The following is a 25,370-nucleotide window of genomic DNA, read 5'->3' on the forward strand; positions in this document are numbered from 1 at the left end:
CTTTACGACTGAATAACACTCCACTGTCTGTATAGAGGACATTTTGCTTCTCCGTCCATCCATCAGTGGACCCTGGGGTTGCATCCTCCCGTGAGCCGTTGCTGCAGACTTTCCCACTTGGTTAAGTACCACTTTGTACTGGTGAGGGGGCGGGGTGTGGATTGTGACGTTGAATTGGATTCTGCTAAGATTTTTTGCACCGGCATCAGTGCTGTTCCTTATGGTAAAATTGGAGTTTGGGTTTTATAAAACCAGCCAGCCGTGTAAAGTTTATCTCCTCGTGCCTGTGTGCCTGGGGAGGGACGTGGGTGGTGTGTTGTTACAGCATGCACTTTTCTCTCAGCTGGTTGTTCCGATGAGCGTGTGCCCGGCTCCCGCACACCCACCCTCCACAGGGAGCCTGACTCTGGCCAGGGCTAGCTGGAATCCTGCTTTACTCCCAGGCCGTCGGCTGCACTGGGCTGTGGTCTTTGGCCAGAGAGCTCTGTGGCTCTTGGGAAAGGAATGTGCCGACTGGAGTTGACGCCTGGCTCCTAGGGCCCGCAGCTCCTGGGGGCGTGGATGTTGTTACCTGCAGAGATGCGAGTGACGTGCTTCCAGCTGCCCAGCAGGGCGGGACCAGAGGCTGCTGTGTGTGTGTTTGGGGGCGGGGGGTTCCTCTCCAGCTGAGTCCAAGAGGCTGGGCCTGGGGAAGGGGGCTTCTTTTTGGCTGCAAGCCCCCTCTTGACCACCAGGAGACTTCCTGTTTTATTGACTGCTGAAAAGAGGTGTATTAAGAGGGTCTGCAAATGAGCTGTGATCAGAACATCATCTAAAGATGATTCCCTTCTCAGAGGAGGAACTTTTCATCCAAACCGTTGGTGGCAGCAGCCCAGGAGCTTGGGAAGCCCCTTTGCACCAGGTCAGGTCACCTGAGAACCCAAGGGGACCAGATCCAGCAGGGAATCGGCCTCTAGCCTGTGAGGGAGGCGAGGGAAGCTCTGGGCGCTCTCCTTCTCCTGCATCAGTTCATGAAACAAGGTCCCCTTTAAAGGGATTCTCTGTCGGTGGCTCCGAAAGCCAGGGCTCATCCCTGAGAGGCAGTAGACGGCAGGGAGTCCGGCAGCGCTTCCGGGAGAGGCTCGGGGTGGAGACCCGCAGGGAGCGTGAGGGGCAGAACAGACCCCGCGAGGGGCACGTGCTGCCCCTGGGCTCCCGGCATGCGCTGTGGGGCAGCCCTGCACCCTCACCTGGCCTTGAACCCCTGGCCTGTCTCCCTCAGGGAAGAGGCTGTGAGAGGTGGACCTCTGTGCTGGACACCTATTGTCCTGGCACCCTAAATTTAAAAAACAATAAGATTTGAGGGCCTTCACTCTGGAGGACGGTATGGAGGTTCCTTAAAAAACTAAAAACAGAACTACCATACGACCCAGCAATCCCACTACTGGGCATATACCCTGAGAAAACCGTAATTCAGAAAGCGTCACGGACCACAATGTTCATTGCAGCTGTGTTTACAATAGCCAGGACATGGAAGCAACCTAAGTGTCCATCGACAGATGAATGGATAAAGAAGATGCGGCACATACATACAATGGAATATTACCCAGCCATAAAAAGAAACGAAATTGAGTTATTTGTAGTGAGGTGGATGGACCTAGAGACTGTCATACAGAGTGAAGTAAGTCAGAAAGAGAAAAACAAATACCGTCTGCTAACACATATATATGGAATCTAAAAAAATAAAAATAAAATGGTAATGAAGAACCTAGGGGCAGGACAGGAATAAAGACGCAGACGTAGAGAATGGACTTGAGGACACGGGGAGGGGGAAGAGTAAGCTGGGACGAAGTGAGAGAGTGGCATGGACATATCTACACTACCAAATGTAAAACAGATAGCTGGTGGGAAGCAGCCGCATAGCACAGGGAGATCAGCTCTGTGCTTTGTGACCACCTAGAGGGGTGGGATAGGGAGGGTGGGAGGGAGGGAGACGCAAGAGGGAAGAGATAGGGGAACATGTGTATATGTATAACTGATTCACTTTGTTATAAAGCAGAAACTAACACACCATTGTAAAGCAATTGTACTCCAATAAAGATGTTAAAAAAAAAAAAAAAAAAAAGAATCCAAGGGAAGGAAAAAAGAAAAAAAAGATTTGAGGACCTTAATCCAAAAGTTTGAGTCTAAGGAAACAAGAAGTGAGAAGATGTCTTGAGCCGGGGGCCTGTGATCCTGGGCAGACCGCTCAGCTGCCGGGTGGTCCCTCTGCACGTGCGGGCGCAGGCCGGCCAGCCCGGGTGGGGTGGCTTCCAGGAAGCCGGGTCCGGTGCCGTCACTGGTGGTGGGGCCTGGCCTCGGAGCCCATGGGCGAGAGCTCTCCTGGAGGCTGCTGGAGGGATCAGCTTCACTCTCAGGCGGATGTGTGGGCAAGAGCTGGTTTGAAAGGAGAGGTTCCCAGACACGGTTGGGGTTTTGACATTTGCTCTGCACTCGGGCACAGGCCTCCGCCCTCGCCGCCGTGACTTTAGACGGTGCTCGTTTCTTACCGCCCTCCAGCCCTTCGTTTTGACCTCTCCGAGCCAAAGCCAGAACGCGGACAGGCAGCCGCACGACCTCAGCGTTGACATCTACAGCCGGACACTGTTTTGGACGTGCGAGGCCACCGACACCATCAACGTCCACCGGCTGAACGGGGATGCCATGGGCGTGGTGCTCCGCGGGGACCGCGACAAGCCGAGGGCCATCGTTGTCAACGCCGAGCGAGGGTGCGGGGCGCGCGGGTGGGGTGCTGCACCCGCTGGGGCGTGCCAGGGGCCCCTCCCGTGAATGCCGGCCTCTCGGGCCGGGCGGGATCTTCCACCCCCGACACCCCCATCCACAGCCGGAGTTGGGCAGGGAGACACCAGCTCATTCCCAGGCATGGCAGGGAGGCAGAGACGCCCAGGGATGGCCTGCACTGAAAGCCTGGGCAGGGGTGAGGGCTTTGCTGAGAGGCACAGGCAGGATGTCATTCATAGGTCTGGTACCATCCCGCCAAACTTGAACCCTATTCAACCATCCCTTCCAAAGTGTCCCACGTGGTGGCGGGTTATTCACTTGCCTAGGGGAGGTCACTACCTGACTGGGAGCTTCTGCCTTCCCTGAAGCTCCCGGATGGGCCCTCAGGTTCTCTGGTAGGTGGAAGAGCACCTGAGACACGTTGACAGATGTGGAGGGTCCCAAAGGGAAGGACCAGGGCGGGGGGGTGAGGGGGCCAAAACCACGTGACGTGAGATTGGGAAATAAAGCCAATCGGGGAGGGTTTGGGGGTGCAAGGCAGGAGCATGGTGACCACCTCAGGTACCTGCGGGGCTGCCATTCAGGGCGGGAATCAGACCCATCGAGGCACTGTGTGCTGGAGCTTGTGCCCGGGGACGGCCAGGCAGACCTGGGTTCAAATCCCGACTCTTGTCACCTACTGCCTGTGTGACCTCAGGCAGGTGACGTGACCTCCCAGGGATTCAGTTTCCTTGTGAGGACAGCGGGGAGTACCAGCCCTGCAGCACCCGGGGGCTCAGTTACTGAAGGCGGTTCTTTAGGAATCAAAGGAGGGGGCGTGTACTAGTCCCGGGGGGTGCCGCAAGTGACCACAGACTGCGGGCTTAAAACACGGAGGTTTATTCCCTCGCAGTTCCAGGGGCCAAAGTCAAGGGCGGCAGGGCCGTGCTCCCACTGGAGTCTCTAGGGGAGGTTGCTTCCTGCTTCTCAGCTTCAGGGGCCCCACGTGCTCCTGGGCTTGTGGCCGCATCCCTCCACTCTGCCTCTGTCTTCACGTGGGCTTCTCTCTGTGTCTGTGTGGCCTCTTCTCTCTCTTGAGGCCACTCTCACTGGTTGAGGGCCCACCCTAACCGGGGCGGCCTCATCTTGATCCTTAGTTACATCTGCAAAGACCTTGTTTCCAAATAAGGTCATATTCCGAGGTTCCAGGTAGACATGAGGTCTTGGGGGACATTTTCCAGCCCCTCCAGGGCATGACCTTTCAGCTCCGGGTCCAGCCCCTAGAGGCTGGGGTCATATGACTGGTCACTTTCCGAAGCCCCGCTGGGTGCCCGCAGGGTCTGGGGCCGGTCTCTCTGGTGCTTTGCTGAGGACGTAGCGGACGCAGCACCCGTCCTTCACCTGCTGTTCTCTCGCAGGTACCTGTACTTCACTAACATGCAGGACCGAGCAGCCAAGATAGAGCGCGCGGCCCTGGACGGCACCGAGCGTGAGGTCCTCTTCACCACGGGCCTCATCCGCCCCGTGGCCCTCGTGGTGGACAACATGCTGGGCAAGCTCTTCTGGGTGGACGCCGACCTGAAGCGCATTGAAAGCTGCGACCTGTCAGGTACGCGCCCTGGAGCCTCCCCGGGGATCGGTCCCTCGGCAACCACCACGTCCGACCCGCCAGGACGCCCGCCGTCCTGGTCATCAGTCACGGCATAGCAGCCGCCACGTTTGTTGGGGACCTACTGCGAGCAGGCGCTGGGCTGGGGCTTCACCACGTATAGTCCCCCCGCCGCGTTCCAGGATGTGGGTCCCAAATGATCCCCAGGTGGCAGGGGCCGATGAGGCTCAGAGAGGGTGAGCCAGCCGTGCAGGGCCCCCAGCGTCGGGTGGAACAGGAGTCCGACCGCTCTGCCTCCAGCGCCCATGCGCTCAGCTACTCTGCCGTGGCCGCCTTAGTCCGGGAGGCCCCTGGGCCAGAGAGGAGTGAGAATCAGTGCTTAAAGGGACTTTTCTTCTGGAAGTTGGGGTGGGCTGGGGGCAGGGGAGGCACCGTGCTTGCAGGGGGCCAGCGACTGGGGCCATGGCCCTGGTCGAAGGGCAGCCCAGGTAGAAGCAGGGCTGTCCGAGAGGTGGTCTCAGATCTGCCTGATTCCAGGGAACGTGCCCCAGCCCCTAGCCCTGGCCAGAGCCCAGCGTCCCCCAGGCTCCCGGCAGCCCACCCTTCTCCCGAGGCAAGCGTGGGCCGAGCTCTAGGGGTCAGCCGCCACTCAGGGGGAGCGCCTCCCTCTTGCAGGGGCCAACCGCCTGACCCTGGAGGACGCCAACATCGTGCAGCCTGTGGGCCTGACTGTGCTGGGCAGGCACCTCTACTGGATCGACCGCCAGCAGCAGATGATTGAGCGCGTGGACAAGACCACAGGGGATGCGCGGACACGAGTCCAGGGCCGTGTCGCCCACCTGACCGGCATCCACGCCGTGGAGGACATCAGCCTGGAGGAGTTCTGTACGTGGCGGGTGGGCAGCGGGCAGCAGGCAGCGGTGTGTGCAGACGCCGCCGAGGGGAGGGTGGGCCTCTTCACAGAGCACGGCGGCCCCTGAACTGGCCCCCTTGGAAAAAGGCAGGAGGACAGGCCAATGTGAGAGTTGTAGGACTGAGATCCTCTTTTCTTTCTGACTGTCGGCCAAGTCTACTCTCGGCTCCCGGAGGCCACCCTCAGGCCCTCGCCCCATCAGCAGCAGATCGAACCTCTCTGACTTCCTTTTCTACCAGCTGGAACCCACTCCGCTCTCCAAGGGCTTGCGATTAGATTTGGCCCAGTTTTAGACTAGTCTCCCTTTAGATTGACTCTAAATCAACTGATTAGTAACCTTAATTATATCTGTAAATCCCTTCTGCCTAGTAAGGTAACAGAACCACGGGCGTAATAGCTCATCACATCTTCCCCAGCTGGGGAGTAGGGCAGGATATTTCGGGGACATTTTAGGATTCTGCCTACCACAGTCTGGCTGTGCCCAGGGGCCTGGGAGAGGGATGACGTTGGTAACTGGGACCTCTGGTTCCTCTACCCACCTCCGTATATGGCTATATGTGGATATGGAGGGGTGTGTGTGTGTGTGTGTGTGTGTGTGTGTGTGTGTGTGTGTAAGTGTCTACCTCTCCCTCTGTCCTCTCGCTTTTCTCTCTTCATTCAGTAAATACACCTGGGCTGCCAGCTGGGTGAGCAGAGCCATCACTGTCCTTGTCCTGTGGTGCCCACGGTCTGGCCGCCTTCAGGGCCCCGGGGGCTGCCCCACCAGCCTCACCCCAGCCCATTACTATTGGCCTCCTGCCTCGGCCACACCATGTGTTGACTGTTCTGCACCCCAGGTCCTGTGCTCAGTATATTATTACATTATATGTGTTATTTCACAGTAATTCTATTTTACAGCTGAGGAAAGTAGGGCTCAGAAAGGATATTACTTCCCCCTGTCACCTAGCCAATAAACCTGATGGGGCTTGGATTTGAGGCCAGAGCCCACATTTTAGCCCCTGGGATTTTTTTTCTGTTGGGCTCCCTGCTCAGGATGAGGGCCATGACCTCTGAATCAGTCACTTCTGTGTTGACTGCTGGGCGGTGGGTTCTGTCCTTGTGGGTAATCAGCTGGATCCTGGATAAGTGAAGTCACTAGGAACTAGCTTACGGATAACTGAGGCACCCCATGCCTATGGGTTAGAATGCCTGTGTTCACCTGGCCCCTTACACCATCCTCAGCCAAGTCCCGATTCCTGGTTGTTGCTGGCAGATGGTCAGAATGGTGAATGCTGAGCCCACAAATGTCGAGACCCACTGCCTGCTGGTGTGGGCAGAAAGCCAGGCTCATCGACCGGTAGCTCCTTGGAACCGAGGGGCTGGAAGGGCCAGGAGACGTTCAGTGAGCAGATTTGAGGTTGGAGACCGGGACGTGTCCATGAGTGCTAATGTGTGGGGTCTAGGGTGACATGGAGAGGCTCCTTGTTTTGGGTGAGGGCGGGAAGTCCTTGGGTGAGCTCTGCCGTGTTGATTTGGGACGTGGGCCACCCATCCTGCCTCCCCACAAGATCCCACAACTAAACTCTAAACCAGGGGTGGCACTCTGCAGCCCATAGGTCTGTGTCATCCTGGCCGCCTTTGCTTTGCGGCTGGCCGACCAGGAGTCATGGTCACCTAGATAGATAGGTGGCTTAGCCCATGAAACCAAAATTATTTGCTCTCTGATTCTTTATGGAAAACGTTTGCTGACCCTGCTCTAAACCATGACTCTGTCATTTTAAAAACACCTAATCCTCAAGGTTGAGGAGGAAAAACTATGATTTGTCTTTGGGGGTCTGGGTGAGGAGCAGAGTGCTTTGTGACATCTCCTCTCACCTGAGGGACGTCAGCCACCCGCCCAGCCTCCTAACCATTGTCAAGGTGTTGGGCACATGAAGTTAACTGAATTGAAATAGTCAAGTTCCCCAGGGTTCAACACCCTTATTATTTTAATTTCCATGTGTATTAGTTTCCTGCAGCTGCTATAACAAGTCACCACAAATTGGGTGACTTAAAGCAACAGAAATGTATTCTCTCACAGTTCTGGAGAAATCCAAAATCAAGGTGTCTGCAAGGCTGTGCTCCCTCTGGAGGCTGGAGGTGGGGGCTGGGGAGGAGGAGGAGGAGGAGGGGATGGTTCTTTGCCCCTCCCACTTCCTCTGGTTGCCGGTGTTCCTTGTGGCTGCATCATTGCAGTCTCTGCCTTTGTCGTCACATGACCTTCTCCCCTGCCTTCACCTCTTATGTCGTCTCTTATAAGGACATTTGTCAGTGCATTTAGGGACCACACAGACAATTCAGAATTAGACCCCATCTCAAGATCCTTAACGTGATTACGTCATTTGCAAAGACCCTTTTCCCAAATAAGGTCACATTCAGAGATTCCAGGCATTAGGACGTGGACATATCTTTTGGGGGGCCACCACTCAGCCCACTACACCATGAGAGACAGACACACAGGTGGGCAGTGTAGCATGATGGTAGTGGGCACAGTGGGAGCTGGTGCAGACAGGCTGGGGTAGGATGTAGGGAAAGTTCTATAAGTGCTTTTGGCCTCTGTTTCCTCATCTGCAAAACACAGTGTCAATAGAAACAGGCTCCATAGGTTGCCCTAAGAATTAAGTGTGAGGATCTACCACACTCCTGTTGGAGTGCCGGTTCTTGTGAGTTCTTGCCTGGCATTCATCCCCTCCATCCTCTAGGCCACAGTCCTGAGGTAGGAGGCAGAGCCCGACCCCCTCCCTCTTTTCTCTCCACAGCAGCCCACCCTTGTGCCCGGGACAATGGCGGCTGTTCCCACATCTGCATTGCCAAGGGTGATGGGACGCCACGGTGCTCATGCCCAGTCCACCTCGTGCTCCTGCAGAACCTGTTGACTTGTGGTGGTAGGTGTGACCTCAGCACTTTCTGTTGGGACATTGAACAGGGACCTGATTCTCTGCCTGCCAGGTTGCTGCCTGGCAGTCTTTTAATACATAGTCCCTGTGGCATCCAGTATCCCAAGCAGACTGTCTCTTTGTTCTCTTTTCTAATATATGCATTTCAGGGCTATGAATTTCCCTCTAAGCACTGGTTTTGCTGCATCCCACAAATTTTGATAAATTGCATTTTCATTTTCAGTTAGTTAAAATATTTTAAAATTGTTCTCAATAATTCTTTGGCCCTTGTGTTATTTAGAAGTGTGTTGTGTAATTTCCAAATGGTTGGGAATTTTCCAGCTATCTTTCTGTTATTGATTTCTAGTTTAATTCCATTAAATTAATGTGGAATTAATTTCCATCTCCTCGTCCCTAAAACAGAAGCAGCCATCCTCCATCACAGGCTCCTCACGGGAGTAACGAAGACAGCGGAGAAAGCATGTGCACACGCATGTGTGAGCGAGTATGTGCGCATACTCCCCCTCCTCCTCTGAGCTCCTGGGGGCCGCTCTTTACCCTGTCCCTTTTCTTCTCATCCTCACCCCCATGACCTCCACGTTGTGTCTCACACACGGCATATGCTTTGTATGATTTCTATCCTTTAACTTTGTTCAGGTATGTTTTATGCCCCAGCATGTGGTCTACCTTGGTGAATATTCCATGTGAGCTTGAGAAGATGTGTCATCTGATGTTGCTGGTGGAGTGTCCTATAAATGTTGGTTAGATCCAGTTGATGGATAGTGCTGTTCAGGTTGTCTGTATCCTTCCTGACTGCTTGTGCTGTCAGTTACTGATGGAGGTGTTGAAGTCTCCAATAGTGGGTTTGTCTAATTTTTTAGTAGTTCTGTCTTTTCTCCGCCTTCTACCCTTGATCCTCTTCTTCCCTAAGGTTGCACAGGGAGTGGTCAAGAATGTAAGCTTTAGTGTCAGACAGACCTGGGTTCAAATCCCAGCTTTGCCACTTCCCAGCTGAGTGACCCTGGGCTGGTCACTTACCTTTCTGAGCCTCCACTTCCTTCTCTGTGAAATAGAGAAATTGAGAGCACTTACTTGATGGGGTTGTTATTAAGTAACAGAGTACTTTGCATGGTCCCTGACACATGGCACACAGGAATGCCAGCTGCTATTAGTTGTGAGAATGGCAGTAGTAATAAAAAGGAATAATTGTCATTGTCACCATGATGAAACCCGATCCCAAGGACTTCCTCTCCTCTTCCTGCAGGTCCCCCAGGTGACCTTGGCTGTGCTGTTTCTGTGTTCCTCTCTTCTCCCCTCCTCCTCTGAGCTCCTGGGGGCCGGTCTTTACCCTGTCCCTTTTCTTCTCATGCTCACCCCCTTGACCTCCACGCTGTGTCTCATACACGGCATATGCTCAGCACATGTCAGGAAGCAGGACCATGGGCCTGTCCTTCTGGAGCTTTCTCCTGCCCCACCTCACACTGTGAACCCTGGAGAGCTTGGCTAAGAACAGAGGGGATATTTCATGACTGTCCCCTGGTGGGGGCCACCTTGACCCTCCTGAGCTTCCTGGTGGCTTTTTTCTGAGTTCTGGCCCCAGGGCCCACATGGCTTTGTGGCCTGAGTGGCTGTGCAGGTCCCACAGACGTCCAGGCTGCCCTGGAGGAGACGGGGCCGGGGAGAGAGCTGCACAGGGCGCTCAGCTCTCCCTGGGACCCCAGCCCTGGGCCTCCCCAGGGGAGGACGCATCCCTCGGTCACCCACCCCCGGGCTTTGGCCCTCAGACTTGAGGATGCCAGGCCTTTCCTCACGGTCTAAGAGGCCTGTATTTACTGTGTCCCCATCTCCGTTCTTCCCTGGCGTCTTCTCTGGGGGCTCACAGGAGGATAAGGGCTGACTGAGGTTCCCAGGAGGTGCCATGGACCCTCGTGCCTCGTGCACTGGCAGAGCAGCGCCACTGCCAATGCTGTGCACGCGCACATTACCGAACCAGGCGCACGCGCGCGTGCACATACTTGCTCACACATGCGCGTGCGCGTGCTTTCTCCACTGTTTTCGTTACTCCCGCGAGGAGCCTGTGATGGAGGGTGGCTGCTTCTGTTTTAGGGACAAGGAGATGGAGGCTCTGGGAGGTTGGGGGGTCCTCGGGTTGCACAGCTGCTAGGGGAGCCTGGGTTCAACCCCAGGTCTGTGCAACCCCCATCCTGTCCCATCCTCGCTCTCCGGCTGCTGCTGCCAGGACTGGGGGCCCTGCGGGGAATCAGAGCCTGCCCCACGTGGACCCTCTCCTTCCTGCTGGGCTGTGGGGGGCTGGAGTCCAGGAGCGGGGCCTCGGCCACTGCCCACATGCACCTTTCCGTGGCCAGCACCCCTGTGTTCTTTGTTGGTGGCTCAGTGTGCACACATCCGTCGTTGGCTCCTTTGTCCCCGGCTGTCCTCTGTGGCCGAGCCCAGAGGGAACAGCGGCCTTGTGTTCATTTTTGCTCACATCTCCTCCCCCATCTCACATCCCTATTCAGCCCAGTGTGGACCCCGCAGTTATGGGGGAGGCATATGGGTTCCAAATGTTGAAAGGCTTAGTACATCTTGAAATCAATACTTTTGTGAAATTGATATCTTTTTTTGTTTTTTTGACCGTGCTGTGTGGCTTGTGTACCTTAGTACAGGGATTGAACCCAGGCCACGGCAGTGAAAGTGCCAAGTCCTAACCACTGGACTGCCAGAGAACTCCCGATACCTTTTTCCTTAATCAGATTTCAAGCGTATTGAGGACTGTTGCTAAACGTTAAAGCGAAGTTTGGGCCAATTAATGGGGCTCAGTTTTCTGTGATTTTCCAGACAGAGGAGGGGAGAGATGATGACGGGCCCCCTGGGAAATGGGGGCAGCCCGGGGCCAAGGGGCTCCTCCTGCGTCTCTCTGCCAGTGCCCTGGCATCCGTGCCCATCTGCATCCCAGCCTCCAGGACAGTGCCACTCACTGAGTGCTACTGCACGTCTGGCCCATCCTTGGCCTGTACTGGGGAAGCTGACCCCGAGGGCGGAGTGACTTGCCATGGCCACCTGGTAGGAGGTGGCCCCAGGTCTCCTGTCCTTCACCCTTCTGGCTCACCACCCTTCCACGACTCCCTCCACCAGGGAGCCTTCGAACCCCGCCCTCATCCACTCTGCCCCCCGCTGTGGTATCCTCACCACCTGCCTTTCCTCAGCCCACTCTTCAACAAGGTGCCTGGGTCTTCCACCGGTATCCCCCCCGCCCCAGCCATGCCTGTGGGCTCGCTGGCCACCCACAGAGTTCTGGCTCCGCTGCCCCAAATGTGTGACAGGTGCGGGTGCTGACCACCCACTTTCTGACCCTCCTGTTCCCGGCGGGGGTGCGGTGGACATTCCCCCGTAGCCAGACTGTGCACACGGGCCCGGATCGACAGCTTCATCCCACACTGGGGGCTGGAGGTGGGACGCAGACAGGACGCAGGGCAGTGGAGACCCTGTGGGTGCAGCACCTGTGAATTGAGCGTGTTCCCCGCTTTGAAACCCAGAGGTGTTTCGCCCAGTTTTCGCCCAGCGGGGCGGCCTGTGATGGTCTTCCTCTCCTCCCCAGAGCCTCCTACGTGCTCCCCCGACCAGTTCGCGTGCGCCACTGGGGAGATCGACTGCATTCCTGGGGCCTGGCGCTGCGACGGCTTCCCGGAGTGTGACGACCAGAGCGACGAGGAGGGCTGCCCGCTGTGCTCGGCCGCCCAGTTCCCGTGCGCGCGGGGCCAGTGCGTGGACCTGCGGCTGCGCTGTGACGGCGAGGCCGACTGCCAGGACCGCTCGGACGAGGCGGGCTGCGACGGTGAGGCCCCGCCCCTCCCCGAGGCGCGCGCTCTCCGCCCTCCGCCCTCCTGGAGCTCGGGCTCCATCTGCCCACACGTAAAGCCTAGGCCTGGAGCGAAGCTGCCGCGGCCCCTCCGCTTGGGAGGGGAGAGTGTTAGTCGCAGGCCCACTGAGGGCTCTTGCCCTCTGCCTCGCCAAGCAGTTTGGCTTGAAGGCAGACTGAGGGTCTATCTTGCCTTCCCTCCTTCAGTCAAGAATTTTACAGAGACCCAAGTTAAGTCCGGTAGTCAGCTGGATTTGCATGGTTTACACCCTGCTTAAGCCCCATCCCAAAAGGCGGTGCTGTCCCCCACCGAGCAGTCTGGGGGATAATGCTTGCATCTGGGTGGTTTCTAGTATCCCATCGAACCAGGAGTTACAGAGAGGTTTGCTTAGTCAGCCTGGGTCCACGCTCACTGGCAGGGTCTTCCTTTTAGGCCGTGACAGTGAAACAAATCTCTGTGCTCCCTCTGAGTTTTTCTTACATAAAACGACCTGCTCGGTTGGTTCCTGCCACACACCATCAGCACCACGGCCCCATGACTGCCCCTGAGCTGTTAATGGGTCCTTCTGGCCGCCACCCCCCAGCCACCGGTCCTCTTCTTGGATAACTCAGATGTTATCTGTTCACTGCCCACTGTCCCCATTCATGATGAGCTGCCATTTTGTGGAAGGTGAAGGCCTGGGGGTCATTTCCCCACATGTTTCTCTAAAGCCGCAGTTGTTAAGTCTTTCGATGGAGACTGTAGACCAGGGGTGAGCATCTGCGGCCTGACGGCCAAATCCAGATCACCACCTATTTTGGTAAATGCAGTTTTACTGGGACACAGTCAGGCGCATTCATTTACATATTGTCTCTGACTGGTCTTGCACGGAAACAGCAGAGTTGAGCAGTTACAAAAGAGACCTATCTGGCTCTTTACAGAAAAGTTTGCTGAGCCCTGCCTTACACCCTTGGCCCCAGCACAGTCGTGTGGCCAAGATCTCAGCAGGTGGCAGGAGCCCTGATTAGGGACCGTCCCCTCCCTCCTCCTGCTGTGACTGTTTCTCCTGGAGAAAGGAAGTATCAGGAGGACAGCAGGCCCTAGTGCAGGCTCTGGGCTCCACCCTCTGTTTCAGAAGCCTCCTCTCCTGCTAGGTCACCAGCAGATCTGCCCACTTATTGCAAGGACAGGGTTCCTTGTCTCTGGTTTCCAGAGTGGGCGCCTGGGGCAGGGCGGGTGGGGAGCTTAGACGGCAAGTACTGGGGGCGGTGATGCCTTCCTCGTGGGGCCGTAGCCCTTTCCAGGTCGGCAGGGAGGCAGCAGTCAGTACCCAGCCTTCCTCGTCCTCCTTGCGTGGCCCGCCTCTGCCTTCCCGGTTGAGCTCTGCTCCCCCTTCCTGACCCTCAGAGCTCTGCTGGTGCATCCCCTGTCCCCTGCCCCTCCCACTCGAGGAGCCCGGCTCCTTGTGGTCCTCTAGTTGGCTGTCACCTTCCTGGTAACCTGGGAGGGCCTGGGCACAGGGGCCGTGGTAGTCCTGGTGCTTTGCGGGCCTGACCCATGGTAGGAACCTGATGAATGAATCCCTCCCTGGGTCGTTGAGGTCTCTTCCCTGCCAGCCCGCCCCCAGCATTGCATGGGCCTCGGAACTGGGGTCCTCGAGGGGTGGGTGAAGACTGGCTTTGCTGTGACCACGCCCCGACCCGGTCCTAGAAAGGGTCCGTTTGTCTGCTCTGTATTTGGAGCCCAGACCTCTGTTGTTGGGTCTGGGGTGGCGAGGCAGGGAGCACCGGTGGTGGTCATCTGCTTAGTGCTCCTGGCTGCATCATGCCCTCCAGCCTCTCTGAACGCAAGGCCCCTCCTTGCAGCCGTCTGCCTGCCCAACCAGTTCCGGTGCGCCAGCGGCCAGTGCGTCCTCATCAAGCAGCAGTGCGATTCCTTTCCTGACTGCGTCGACGGCTCCGACGAGCTCATGTGCGGTGAGCTGGCTTCCCCCAGAGGGCGGGGTTGGAGGGTCGCCCTATGCTGGGGTTCTGTCCCAGGACCGTGGGGTCTAGAGGGAGGAAATGGTGGAGGCTGGGAGGTCAGGAGTATTTGGCCTCGGTAGGGAGTCAGGGAAGCCTTCCTGGAGATGGAGGCGACTGTGAGGAGGGGGAGGGGGAATCTGTGAGCCAAGGGGCATTTCAGCTGGGACAGAGGCACAGAGAAGGCATAGATGTGCCAGGCCAGGCCTGAGTGTAAGGCGGCATACTTCTGCCCAGAGCCCTCACTCAGCAGCATCTGTCACAAGATCACCCTGACAGAGTAGTGGGTGGGTCCATTCCCTAGCAGCCTGCTGTCTGGCTGAGGAGGAGCGATGTGTGCCCATGCACACACGAACACGCACACACACACGCGCGCACACACACACACACACACACATGTGCTGCATGCCCCTTGAGTGATGTAGCTTGTACGGCCAGGGATGCAGGGGCTAGAGAATGTGAAACGAGGGCAGTCAGAGAAGGCTTCCTGGAGGCCTTGGCTCTTGAAAGGCTGTCTGATTCAGACAGGAAGGGAGCTGGATTCCCAGACAGGAAGTGGGAATGTGTCCGTGTGTCTGGGGATATGGCCACTTCGTTCACTGCAGAGGGACTGGGGCTGAGAGCTCTGACTGCAGGATAGAGACGTCTTGTGAATGGGGAAGAAGGAGCGGTCCCCAGGGGACTCACTGAGCGCTTTTGTGCCTTCACATCAACCCGGGTCAGGCCCCTCAGCTACCATCTCAAGAGCGTGGTCTGGGGGCCAAAGGGTAGCAGTGGGAGCCCCGGGGGGTCTGAGCTCCGTGCCTCTGCTGGGCAGGTGTCCAGTGTGACAGTGTCTGTCTTCAGGCTCCCATGTGATCGTGGCCCCAGTCGTTGGGGGTGATATTTATCCGTAGTCAGGCCTCGTCGCCGGAACCAGCAGCTTTCCTCCCTTTCCTTGGGGTTTTGGCCGGCCGGAGGGGACGTTGTTGACTGCCCTCAGACACGTGCCACCCTGATGGGAAAGTGAATGTCCTTTTGTCAGAGTGGAGTCTAGAGCCCAGACATGCCCTCCAAGCCGCAGGTGGCGTGCCCCTGCCCGGGAGCCCTGGGCACACCTTTGCAGCCCTGAGCTGGCTCCTGGCTTTTTGGGTTTGACTGGGCCCCTGAGTCCAGGCCCTTCACATTCCACTTCTCACGCTTTCCCTGCCTAGGGCCTTCAGGACTCCTGGCCTCTGGGGCAGGCAGGCGTGAGGGGCTCAGATGGAGGCCCCGCAGAGGGAGGCCCCGGGCCCTGGGTGCCTGGGTCAGCCCCGCCCCTCCGCGTGGTCCTGTCTCCCCGCCCCGCCCCCTCCTGCGGCCTGGTGCTCGGGCTCAGCTGTACTAGGGACGTGGACGTGGGAGGACCCAGCGCCTGCTTCCAGCCGAGAAGCTCCGGGTCAGGGGCATGAATAGGAGGCTGCTTCGGAGGGGCCGCTGCTGAGGGGCCGGGGGCCGTGGCAGAGCTGGGTCGGGCCGAGGAGGGGGAGGAGGGCGCGGGGGGTGCTGCGGCTCTATCGGCGGGTGCGGGTGCTGGGCCGGGGCGGGAGCCGGCCGCCAGGGCGCACAGCGCCTGCCCCGCAGGAGGCCCGCTCCCTTTGGGTTAACGTCCGCCGTCGCTTCCTGCCCGCGCCCTGGCAGAAATCACCAAGCTGCCCTCGGACGACGGCCCGGCCCACAGCAGCGCCATCGGGCCGGTAATCGGCATCATCCTCTCGCTCTTCATCATGGGCGGGGTCTACTTTGTGTGCCAGCGCGTGGTGTGTCAGCGCTACGCCGGGGCCAACGGGCCCTTCCCGCATGAGTACGTCAGTGGGACCCCCCACGTGCCCCTCAATTTCATCGCCCCCGGCGGCTCCCAGCACGGTCCCTTCACAGGTGAGGACCCTGGGCGGCGGTGCGGAGGCAGACAGGGCGGGGTATGGGGCGAGTGCATCAGGAATGCCCTTTGGACTTGACCTGAGATGTTCTCGTGGGGTGTGTCCTGAGTCGTACCCCGGGGACAGCTGGGCGGGGACACATCTCTCATAGGGCGTCCTCACCTGAAGCTGGGTCTCCTGGGCAGCGGGGGCTGGGGAGAGTGCGCTGTGGCCGTGGGGCGCCCCTGCCCCTAACTGGCCTCGTTCCTCCACCCCCTCCCCACAGGCATTTCGTGCAGCAAGTCCATGATGAGCTCCGTGAGCCTGATGGGGGGCCGAGCCGGGGTGCCCCTCTACGACCGGAACCACGTCACCGGGGCCTCGTCCAGCAGCTCGTCCAGCACCAAGGCCACGCTGTACCCGCCGGTGAGTAGGGGCAGGAGGAGGCCTGGCCAGCTCAGGGTGCCCCCTGCCCACTAGGGGCAGGCACGTCCTGTGACTTCAGGATTTCGAGAAGTACTTGCTGTTCCACCACTTAGAACGGTGGGTGCCTTAGAACGGTGGGTGCGTTCACTCTTCTCCCCGTCCTGACCTGTAGTTTTTCTCTTCAACATCGTTTTCTGTTTAGAAAAGAGTACTCCCTGTTCATTGTGGATAATCTGGAAGCCGCATAAAATTCTAAAAAGTGGGAGTCTCAGCCGTAATCCCACCTCCTGGGGGCGTTTCCCTGGTCTGGGTGGCCGTCTGGTTCCTCGGGCCTGCCCCATCGGCAGGGCCTGTCTGGATGGAAGCGAGCTTCCCCTCAGCGTCCCCGCCAGAAACACTCTATTTTCCCGCCCACAGCCTTGCTGGTTCCCAGAAAATAGCTGGATGGTTTTCTAAGGACAGGCACTCCTGGGGTGACTATTGTGGCTGAAATGCTGCCTGGAGCTTCCGGCAGCCTGAGATGGGTGAGGGGCTGGCCCTAGGCCGAGCCACACCCTAGGACGAAATGATTATACAGAGGGTGAAGCGCCAAAGCCCCCAGTATCCCAGCCCCACACCAGGATCCCCAGGGGGACCCTCTCCTCGAGGCTGGAAAAGACCCCCATTTCCAAAGCGTGGCCCTAGGGTAACTGGGGCAAGCTTGATGCACGGATGTGAATCTGGGGATACACAGCAGGTTCTGACTTTATATGGTTCTGTGCTTTTTAATTCTTCAAAACCCGACTTCCTGTGATGGTATTCTCTTCTGATGTGAAGACAGCCCTTTGAGCTTTCCCTGGGGGGTCGCCAGCGAGCCCCACGCATCGGGGCTGGGCCTTCCTGCCCTTCTGGGTGTCCCCCATATCCGGGGTGTTGCCCCTCCTTATCACACTTGACCTGGCAGGACCAAGGAGTGGGGGGCAGCGGGGGTCATTATCTCGGGTTGGCAGGATCAGAACCAAATCTCCTGGGAGCTCCAGGGCCCGACTGTGTTTAGGGGCAGAGGGAACAAGGAGCCAGGAGCCTGGAGTTTCAGACTCCTCCCCGCCATACCTTTTGTCCTTCCTGCTGCTACTGTCACCTGGCTTTCAGATGTCCCATGTAACCAGCTGAAAGCACCAGGAACCCGTGTAAGACTGAGCTTACCCCAGGACAGCCCCCTGGGCACCCCCATGCAGACACGAGGATGCTCGGGAAACTGGCTTCTCCATCCGCAGCCCCTGCTGGGAGCTGGGGAGATCTTATTTGACAGCAAGAGATGACACTGACCACCAGCAATTTTTTTCAACGGCTTTATTGAGATATAATTCACATACCATCCAATCCACCCACCCACTTGCAGTGTACAGTTCGGTGGTTTTTAGTATATTCACAGAGTTGTGCAGTCATCACCATTGTTAAATTTAGAACATTTCATCATCCCAAAAAGAAACCCTGCATGGAGCCAGCTATTTAAAAATTAACTACATTAGTTTGAATCAGTAATATATGTTCGTGGTACAGAATTCAAAGGGCACAGTGAAAAGAAGGGCCCAGCCCTCATCTGCTCAGGAGCTCACCCCTCCCCCGGAGGCACATCCTGTGGTGAGTTTTATTGTGTGTCCTCCCAGAGGAAATCTGTACATAAGCGAGTATACAAGAGTATGAACTTTATTTTCTCAACAAAGAGAGTAATTTTTTTTTTTTGGAGATAATTGTAGATGTATATGCAGTTGTAAGAAATAATACAGAGAGGTCCCATCTCCCTTTCACCAATTTTCCCCAGTGGTAACATCTTACGTAACTATGGTTGTCTTAGCCCATTCATGCTGCTCTAACAAAAATACCATAGACTGGGCAGCTTAAACTACACACATTTATTTCTCACAGTTCTGGAGGCTGGGAAACTCAAGCTCAAGGTTCTGGCAGGTTTGGGCCCGGTCCCTGGTTCATAGAAGTTGTCTTCCCCCACTTCCTTTTCTTTCTTTCTTTCTTTTCTTTCTTTCTTTCCTTCCTTCCTTCCTTTCTTTCTTTCTTCTTCTCTCTCTCACTGCGAGGCTTGCAGGATCTCAGTCCCCTGACCAGGGATTGAACCTGGGCCACGGCAGTGAAAGCCTGGAATCCTAACCACTAGGCCACCAGGGAACTCCCTGTAGTGGCCGTCTTATCTGTATATGGTGGAAGGGGTGAGGGAGCTCTCTGGGGTCGCTTTTTTAAGGGCACTGATTCCATTTATGAGGGCCCCACCCTCGTGACTTAATCACATCCCCAAAGCCCCACCTCCTAATACCATTGTGTTGGGGATTAGGTTTCAACATATGAATTTGTGGGGACACAAACATTCAGTCTATAGCAATAGTACAGTAGCATAATCAGGGCATTGATATGGTACCCTTTGACTTTATTCACAGTTTACCAGTTTTATATATGCACTTTTATTTTAAGACAACTTTTATCTATCTATCTATCTATCTAGCAATTCTAGGTTCACAGCAAAATTGGGAGGAGGGTAGGGAGGCTTCCCAAACCCCCCTTCCTCCCCCTTTATCAACATCCCCCACCAGAGTGGGACACTCGTTACTGTCCATGAATCTACACGTCACCATCACCCAGAGTCCATGGTTTACATCTTGAGTTCGCTCTTGGTGGCGTATAATTCTGTGGGCTTGGACAAATGTGTAATGACATGTATCCACCATTTTAGTCTCATACAGAGTAGTTTCATATGTACTTTTTAAAACTTGCATGATAGCATCTGAAGCTCCTCTCTGAGCCTTGCTTTTTGCTACCAAGGATCAGTGAAAGCTGGCCTTTACCCAGCACTTCTGAGGAATACACTCTTCGTGTGCTTTTATCACCCCGACTCCAGAAGGGGGCGCTCTCGGCCTCCTATCTTGCAGATGAGGCCAAGGAACTGAGTGGTGACTACCCGCCCCCCTCCTCCCTGGGGCCATTCTGTCCAAGCTGACCACTCCTCTACCCTGCCTCTCCTGCACCCTGAAGTATGTTTTGCTTCTCCGGCAGCGCTGTCCCCCTCTTGGTGACTGGACAGTGCCCTTATTTGGGGTGCGGCTGGGCCGCACCAGTGGGTGTCCAGTCATTCCCAGGATCTCGTTACCCTAACGGCGATGCCCAGAACTCCTGCGGTTTCCTCATTTCCCCTCCTGGGTAGGGGCCGGCAGGGAGATGCCCTGCAGCTAAGGCTGAGCATTGGTCATCTTGACGTTTCTTGCCAAGGGTCCCTCACGAGGGGACAGTCCATCTTCCCGCCAGCAGAGGGCCACACCAGCACGACCGTCCCTCTCAACACACTCTCCTCAGGTCCTGTTTAGGGTAAAAATGGTATGGTGGTGTAATTGAAATTTATATTTCTCTTATTACGTATGATGTCAAAGATCTTTTTGTATGTTTAATAACCCTTGTAGCTTTATTTTCTCAGATGGGTGCATTTATGTCCTTTTTCTATTGGGTTGTTGGTATTTTTCAAATTTATTTGTAAGGGCTCTTTATATAGAGATATATTAAGAAAATTAGCCTGGGATAAGGGTTGAAAATGTTTTTCCTAGCTTTCTGTCTTCTGATTTGGTTTATGTTGTGTTTTGCCATTTATACAATGAAATTATTCATCTTTTATGGGAGTTTGGGGGGTTTTTGGTCATGCCCAGAAAGGCTTTCCCTTCTCGTAAAAAAGTTTCTTTCCATGCTCTCTTTCTTCATGTTCTCAAAGTTTCGTGCTTGTATTTTTTTTTTTTTCTAACTTTTGGCTGCGTTGGGTCTTCATTGCTGCACGCGGGCTTTCTCTAGTTGCAGTGAGTGGGGGCTGCTCTTCGTCACGGTGTGCAGGCTTCTCATTGCGGAGCACGGGCTCTAGGTGCGCGGGCTCAGTCACTGTGGCACACGGGCTCAGTAGTTGTGGCTCGTGGGTTCTAGAGCACAGGCTCAGTAGTTGTGGCTCACGGGCTTAGTTGCTCCGTGGCATGTGGGATCTTCCCGGATCAGGGCTCGAACCCGTGTCCCCTGCATTGGCAGGCAGATTCTTAACCACTGCGCCACCAGGGAAGTCCATCGTGTTTGTATTTAATTTTGATTCTCCTGGAATCAAATTTAACTTTGATTCTCCTGGAATGTAATTAGGTGCACTGAGTGAGGCTGGAGGCATCCGACTTTATTTCTGTGCTGATGGCTACCAGGTGGCCTTTAGGGAATTCCCTGGTGGTGCAGTGGTTAAGAATCCGGGCTCCCACTGCAGGGGGCACAGGTTCAATCCCTGGATGGGGAACTAAGATCCCGCATGCCAAGCAGTGCAGCCAAAAGGAAAAAAAAAAAGGCGGCCTTTATTAGTCGAGGTCCAATCAGGAGACAGAAGTCACATGGTGATTTGAAGAGAGAAAGTTCAATATACAGAATTATTATCAGGGATTAGAATTGCAGGGAATTGGCCAGTGAGAGGTAAAGAGAACTCTTTAGAACGCAGGAAAAGCAGATGATCTGAGCGGGGAAGAGCCCCTAGCCCCCCCCCCCCCAGTTATGCACTAGCAGAACTTGCTAGAAATATGCCCACTGTAGTATTGGGGAGACTTCTTCCTTGACCTTCACCTCCCCAACGCCCTGCGGGAAGTAGCACCGACAGCAGCAGGGGAGGGGATTTGGGCAGGATCCCAGAGCTCTCCTTGGAGGCAGAAGTGAAGAGAAGCCAGGTCCAGTCAAGTTCATGGGCAGGTGCGGAAATAGGAGCCCACAGGCCTGGGGTGTGGGAGCAGCTGGGGAGGCCCCTTCTGCTGGGCTTCCCTGCCTGGTTTCTGCCCCCTCTCTGAACAGCACCCTCTTCCCCCAGGCGTGCCGTCCCAGCTTTGGGGTCACACCCTGAGGAAGCCGCAGGCTGGCTATTTGGGCTGAAGAGGGCCCTCCCCCGCAGAATAAGGAGACGGGTCCATGCCAGTTCCTGAAGGGCAGGGGAGGGGCCTGGGCACGTCTTGCAGGTTACTCACCTAGTGTCAGGACAGCCTCGGGAAGCGGATCTTCTTAGCAGCATTTTAGGAATGAGGATACTGAGGCCTCAAGAGGCGAAGTCCCTCACCAGGGAGCAGCTGGGAGGTGATAAAACAGGACTCCACCCACATCTGCCGAAGGGGGGTTGGCGAGGGAAGGCCGTGCCCTTTCCATCGCCCCAGGGACCTGGGGGAATTCAGTCCCTCAGGGCTCTCAGACTGCCAGGTCTGGCTGTGCCCCTGGCAGGGACAGCTCAGAGGAGGGGTGGGGGGCGCAGGCAGTGATGGTTGCTGGGGAAGGTGCAGACCCCGCGGGTGTCTGGGCCCCAGGTCCCTCTGTCCCTCTTGTGGGGCCGGTCATGTGCCGCCTGGCTCTGGAGGGCGCATTCACGGGGAAGAGTTGTGTACTTATTATCACAGTCTGGGGGCAGTATAGTCCCTTGAGAATGGGGCGCCCTTTCCTGATTTGCTGAGAGGGCGGGGAGGGCGGGCAGCAGGTCTGTGGCCCCTCCTTCCGTGTGGTGGTGCCTGTGCCTTGTCGGGGGTCCGGCTGGGATGCGGGTCCCCTGAGTGTTAGGAGTAAGGAATGAATTATAGAGATTAGACTTCGCACCACGTGGGAGGAGATGGGGGAGTAAAAGACCAAAGAGGGGAGTTGACAGAAAAGTCCCCGAGGAACCTCGGGAGGCACTCAGTGGCCTCAGTGGCGTGGGGACACTCCCGGGCCTGCAGGGACCCTTCCCTGCTGGTGGCATGGTGCAGAGGGGGCTGAGTCGGGGTCCTGAGCGCGCAGCCGAGCTCCCGGGCCTGGGGTCACCACTGATCAGCGGGCCGGGCTTTCCCCCTGCTCTCCCCCTCCTCGTGCCCACCCTCAGGCCACAGCTGCCCTTTCCCCTCCCCAGACCAGGAGGGGCCCTGGGAGGAGGGCAGCCGGTTGGGGGTGGGCGGTGGGGACCGCCGGCTCGGGGACCCGTGTGACCTTGCTTGGCTCCCCTCAGATCCTGAACCCGCCGCCGTCCCCCGCCACGGACCCCTCCTTGTACAACGTGGACGTGTTCTACCCTTCCAGCATTCCCGCCACCGCCAGGCCGTACAGGTACGGAGCCCCAGCGCCCCGCGGTACCGGGCCTGGTCCCCATTTCCGCGGGAGAAAGCGCGGAGGGGTCGGGGCGCCGGTGGGCGTGCTGAGTTCAGAAACCATCTGGAGACCACGGGTGGCAGCCCTGGGGGTATTTTGTAAGCCGGGCCACACGTGGCCTTGAATGACGCCCCCAGTGGTCTCCACCGCAGCCGGCCCCGCACCCCGGAGGGCTCTGCGCTCTGTGCCTGAATCCAGCGCTGGGACTCCGGTGGGGCGCCACCCCTTGGTACCTCGGTCCGGGGAAGCATCAAATCCACAGCCGCGGGAGAGCAGGCGATCCTTCCCCCTTACCCACTGCGAGGGCCTGCTTGGGCCCAGGAAACACCCGGGCCTGCTCAGCCCCGACCCCGCACTCCCATCTGTCCCTTTAGGGGTCGCACGACCCCCTCCTTGGTGGGGAGCGGCCAGCTGGAGAGCGTTGAGGAGAAACGGGATCCGGGTTTGCTGGCCTGTGGCCAGGGGCGGGTCGGAGCCGGGGTGAGCTTGGTGAACCTGCTGACCTTCACCTGGTGGTCTCAGCCAACAGGGCCCGCCCACCAGATGCGCTGGGGCCCCCACCCCCACCCCCGGGCGAGCTACCTGATGGGGTGGGTGGAGGGTCGGCCCCGCCAGTCTCGCCCCCTGTGTAGAGAGCAGGGCTTGGGGGTGGCGGAGGCCCTTGGTCCTCCTGGAGCGGCGGACCCTCCTGGCGCGGCACCGCCTGCCACCTGGTGGCCGTTTGGGGAACTCCGGGGCCTGGCCGGGGAGCCGGGCAGCCGTGCAGATTCCGGGGAGGCCCAGCCGTTTACTGGGTCACTGCCCTGTTCAAGAACCTGCGGGGGCTCCCCAGTGCCTCACTGTCACCGTGTGTCCCCAGAGCTGTCACCTCCACACCAGCCAGGCCAGGCCCCTCAGCCTCCAGTCTGCTGCATGCTTTGCTCCTTCTGCCCTGGTTTCGGTCCCCCTCCAATTCCTCTGCCCTCCCCACTGTCTGTGGGCGTCCCTTCTTGCTCCCAGGGCTCACGAGGCATATCCTGCTGCTGCACCTTCCTCAGTGTAGGGGCCCCTCGCTGGCCCTTTGGTGCTGGCTCCACCTTCCCGCCCACTGCGAGCCCCACTGTGGCTCTTACACACACCGTGATCCCCACCTTGGACGCAGGCCAAAGGGTGATGTCACGGGGGACGGTCGGGAGGCATCTCCGGGATCAAGATGGGAGGCCAACTGGTCTCCAGTATTTACAGTAATGGTAGAAGGGGGAACGGTCGTTGACCACTTTCTGGTGTCAGATGCTGTTTCTAGCACGTTCCAGGCAGAATCTCATTTTAATCCTCACAAGCTCCTTTTGAAATGAATACTGTTTCATCTTCCCCATTGTGTCAATGAGAAACTGAAGCTCAGAGAGGTTAAGTTGCCCAAGGTCAGCCAGGTAGGCTCTGGAGGCCTCGTTCCCCGTAAAGGCAACCTTGGCCTGGGGCTGCAGTCCTTGTCAGGGCCTGGGCTTGGCAGCCTGCAGGGTAGGTGCCAGTGCACCCACTTTAAAGGTGGCGATGTTGAGGCTCAGCGAGGCCACATAGCCGGGGGGCCCAAGTGCCCAAAGGTGGACGTGCATGTGGGCCACTCTGAACCCAGGTCCCCTTTCCCTTGCTGTATCCCCTCCAGACCCTATATCATCCGTGGCATGGCGCCCCCTACGACGCCCTGCAGCACAGACGTGTGTGACAGTGACTACAGCGCCAGCCGCTGGAAGGCCAGCAAGTACTACCTGGATTTGAACTCGGACTCAGACCCCTACCCGCCTCCGCCCACACCCCACAGCCAGTACCTGTCGGCGGAGGACAGCTGCCCACCATCGCCCGCCACGGAGAGGAGCTATTTCCACCTCTTCCCACCCCCTCCGTCCCCCTGCACGGACTCGTCCTGACCTCGGCCGGGCCACCCTGGCCTCTCTCTGCCCCTGTAAATAGTTTTAAATATGAACAAAGAAAAAATTATATTTTATGATTTAAAAAATAAATATAGTTGGGATTTTAAAAACATGAGAAATGTGAACAGTGATGGGGGGTGGGCAGGGTGGGGAAAACTTTGTACAATGGAGAAAATATTTATAAACCTAATTTTTTTAAACATCATTGCCATTCTTTCATGCCGTGTGTGTTGGAGCTGAGTGTCCCCACGGAGTGAACGCTGACCTCTGGCCCTCCCTGGACAGCTGTCGGGGTCGTGCACTTGTCCTCCTGGGCATGGGCGTCTTGCCATCAGGCTCCCACAGGGAGGGGTGAGACCTCTGGGCAGAGGCCTGTGGGTGGGTCAGCTTCGTGGATGCCTGACTCATGCACGACTTGATGCTTGATTTCATGCTCTGCTGTTGCCGTCCCGAAATTCTAAATAATTTTGAAGACTGAGGCCCTGCATTTTCATTTCGCATTGGGCTCTGCAGGTTACATACCTGGGCTTTGGGCTGTTCCCTGGCTGGTCCTTGCTACTGTCTGACCTGTGCGTGCCGGCCAGGGCCGCTGCTGCCCGTCAGGACAGTGCTGGGGTCGGGGGATGGGCCGGGGGAACTTCCCCGGCGGGTCCAGTGGTTAAGGCTTCACCTTCCACTGCAGGGGGCGCAGGTTCGATCCCTTAGCTCAGGGAGCTAAGATACCACGTGCCTCGTGGCCAAAACACCAAAACATAAAACAGAAGCATATTGTAGCAGATTCAATAAAGACTTTAAAAAAATGGTCCACATCAAAAAAATCTTTGCAAAAAAACAGTGCTGGGGGGACACTTCCCTGGTGGTCCAGGGTTTGGGACTCAGTGCTTTCACCGCCAAGGGCCCGGGTTCAATCTGCGGTTGGGGAACTAAGATCCCGCAAGCTGTGCAGTGTGGCCAAAAAGACAGTGCTGGGGGCCCTGCCATCCGCGTTGACCCCGGTGGAT

The 25,370-nt window shown here is 57.1% G+C and overlaps 1 protein-coding gene across 2 annotated transcripts in view; it reads left to right on the forward strand.

The window, feature by feature from the left end:
* LRP5 (LDL receptor related protein 5) overlaps positions 1-24,528 on the forward strand; it is a 110,093-nt gene extending 85,565 nt beyond the window's left edge. Inside the window, exons 14-23 of one of the 2 annotated variants that reach the window (XM_059932210.1) lie at positions 2,539-2,747; positions 4,158-4,348; positions 5,024-5,233; positions 8,039-8,164; positions 11,754-11,990; positions 13,830-13,970; positions 15,675-15,911; positions 16,179-16,318; positions 22,323-22,420; positions 24,105-24,528. In XM_059932210.1, the coding sequence (XP_059788193.1) occupies positions 2,539-2,747; positions 4,158-4,348; positions 5,024-5,233; positions 8,039-8,164; positions 11,754-11,990; positions 13,830-13,970; positions 15,675-15,911; positions 16,179-16,318; positions 22,323-22,420; positions 24,105-24,366 (1,851 nt within the window). In that variant the 3' untranslated portion in view covers positions 24,367-24,528. The remainder of the gene's footprint in view (positions 1-2,538; positions 2,748-4,157; positions 4,349-5,023; positions 5,234-8,038; positions 8,165-11,753; positions 11,991-13,829; positions 13,971-15,674; positions 15,912-16,178; positions 16,319-22,322; positions 22,421-24,104) is intronic. The other variant, XM_059932211.1, reaches the window with a different exon arrangement.
* The last annotated feature ends 842 nt before the right edge of the window (positions 24,529-25,370 follow it).

This window comes from Balaenoptera ricei, chromosome 8, assembly GCF_028023285.1.
Source record: "Balaenoptera ricei isolate mBalRic1 chromosome 8, mBalRic1.hap2, whole genome shotgun sequence".
Lineage (NCBI taxonomy): Eukaryota > Metazoa > Chordata > Mammalia > Artiodactyla > Balaenopteridae > Balaenoptera > Balaenoptera ricei.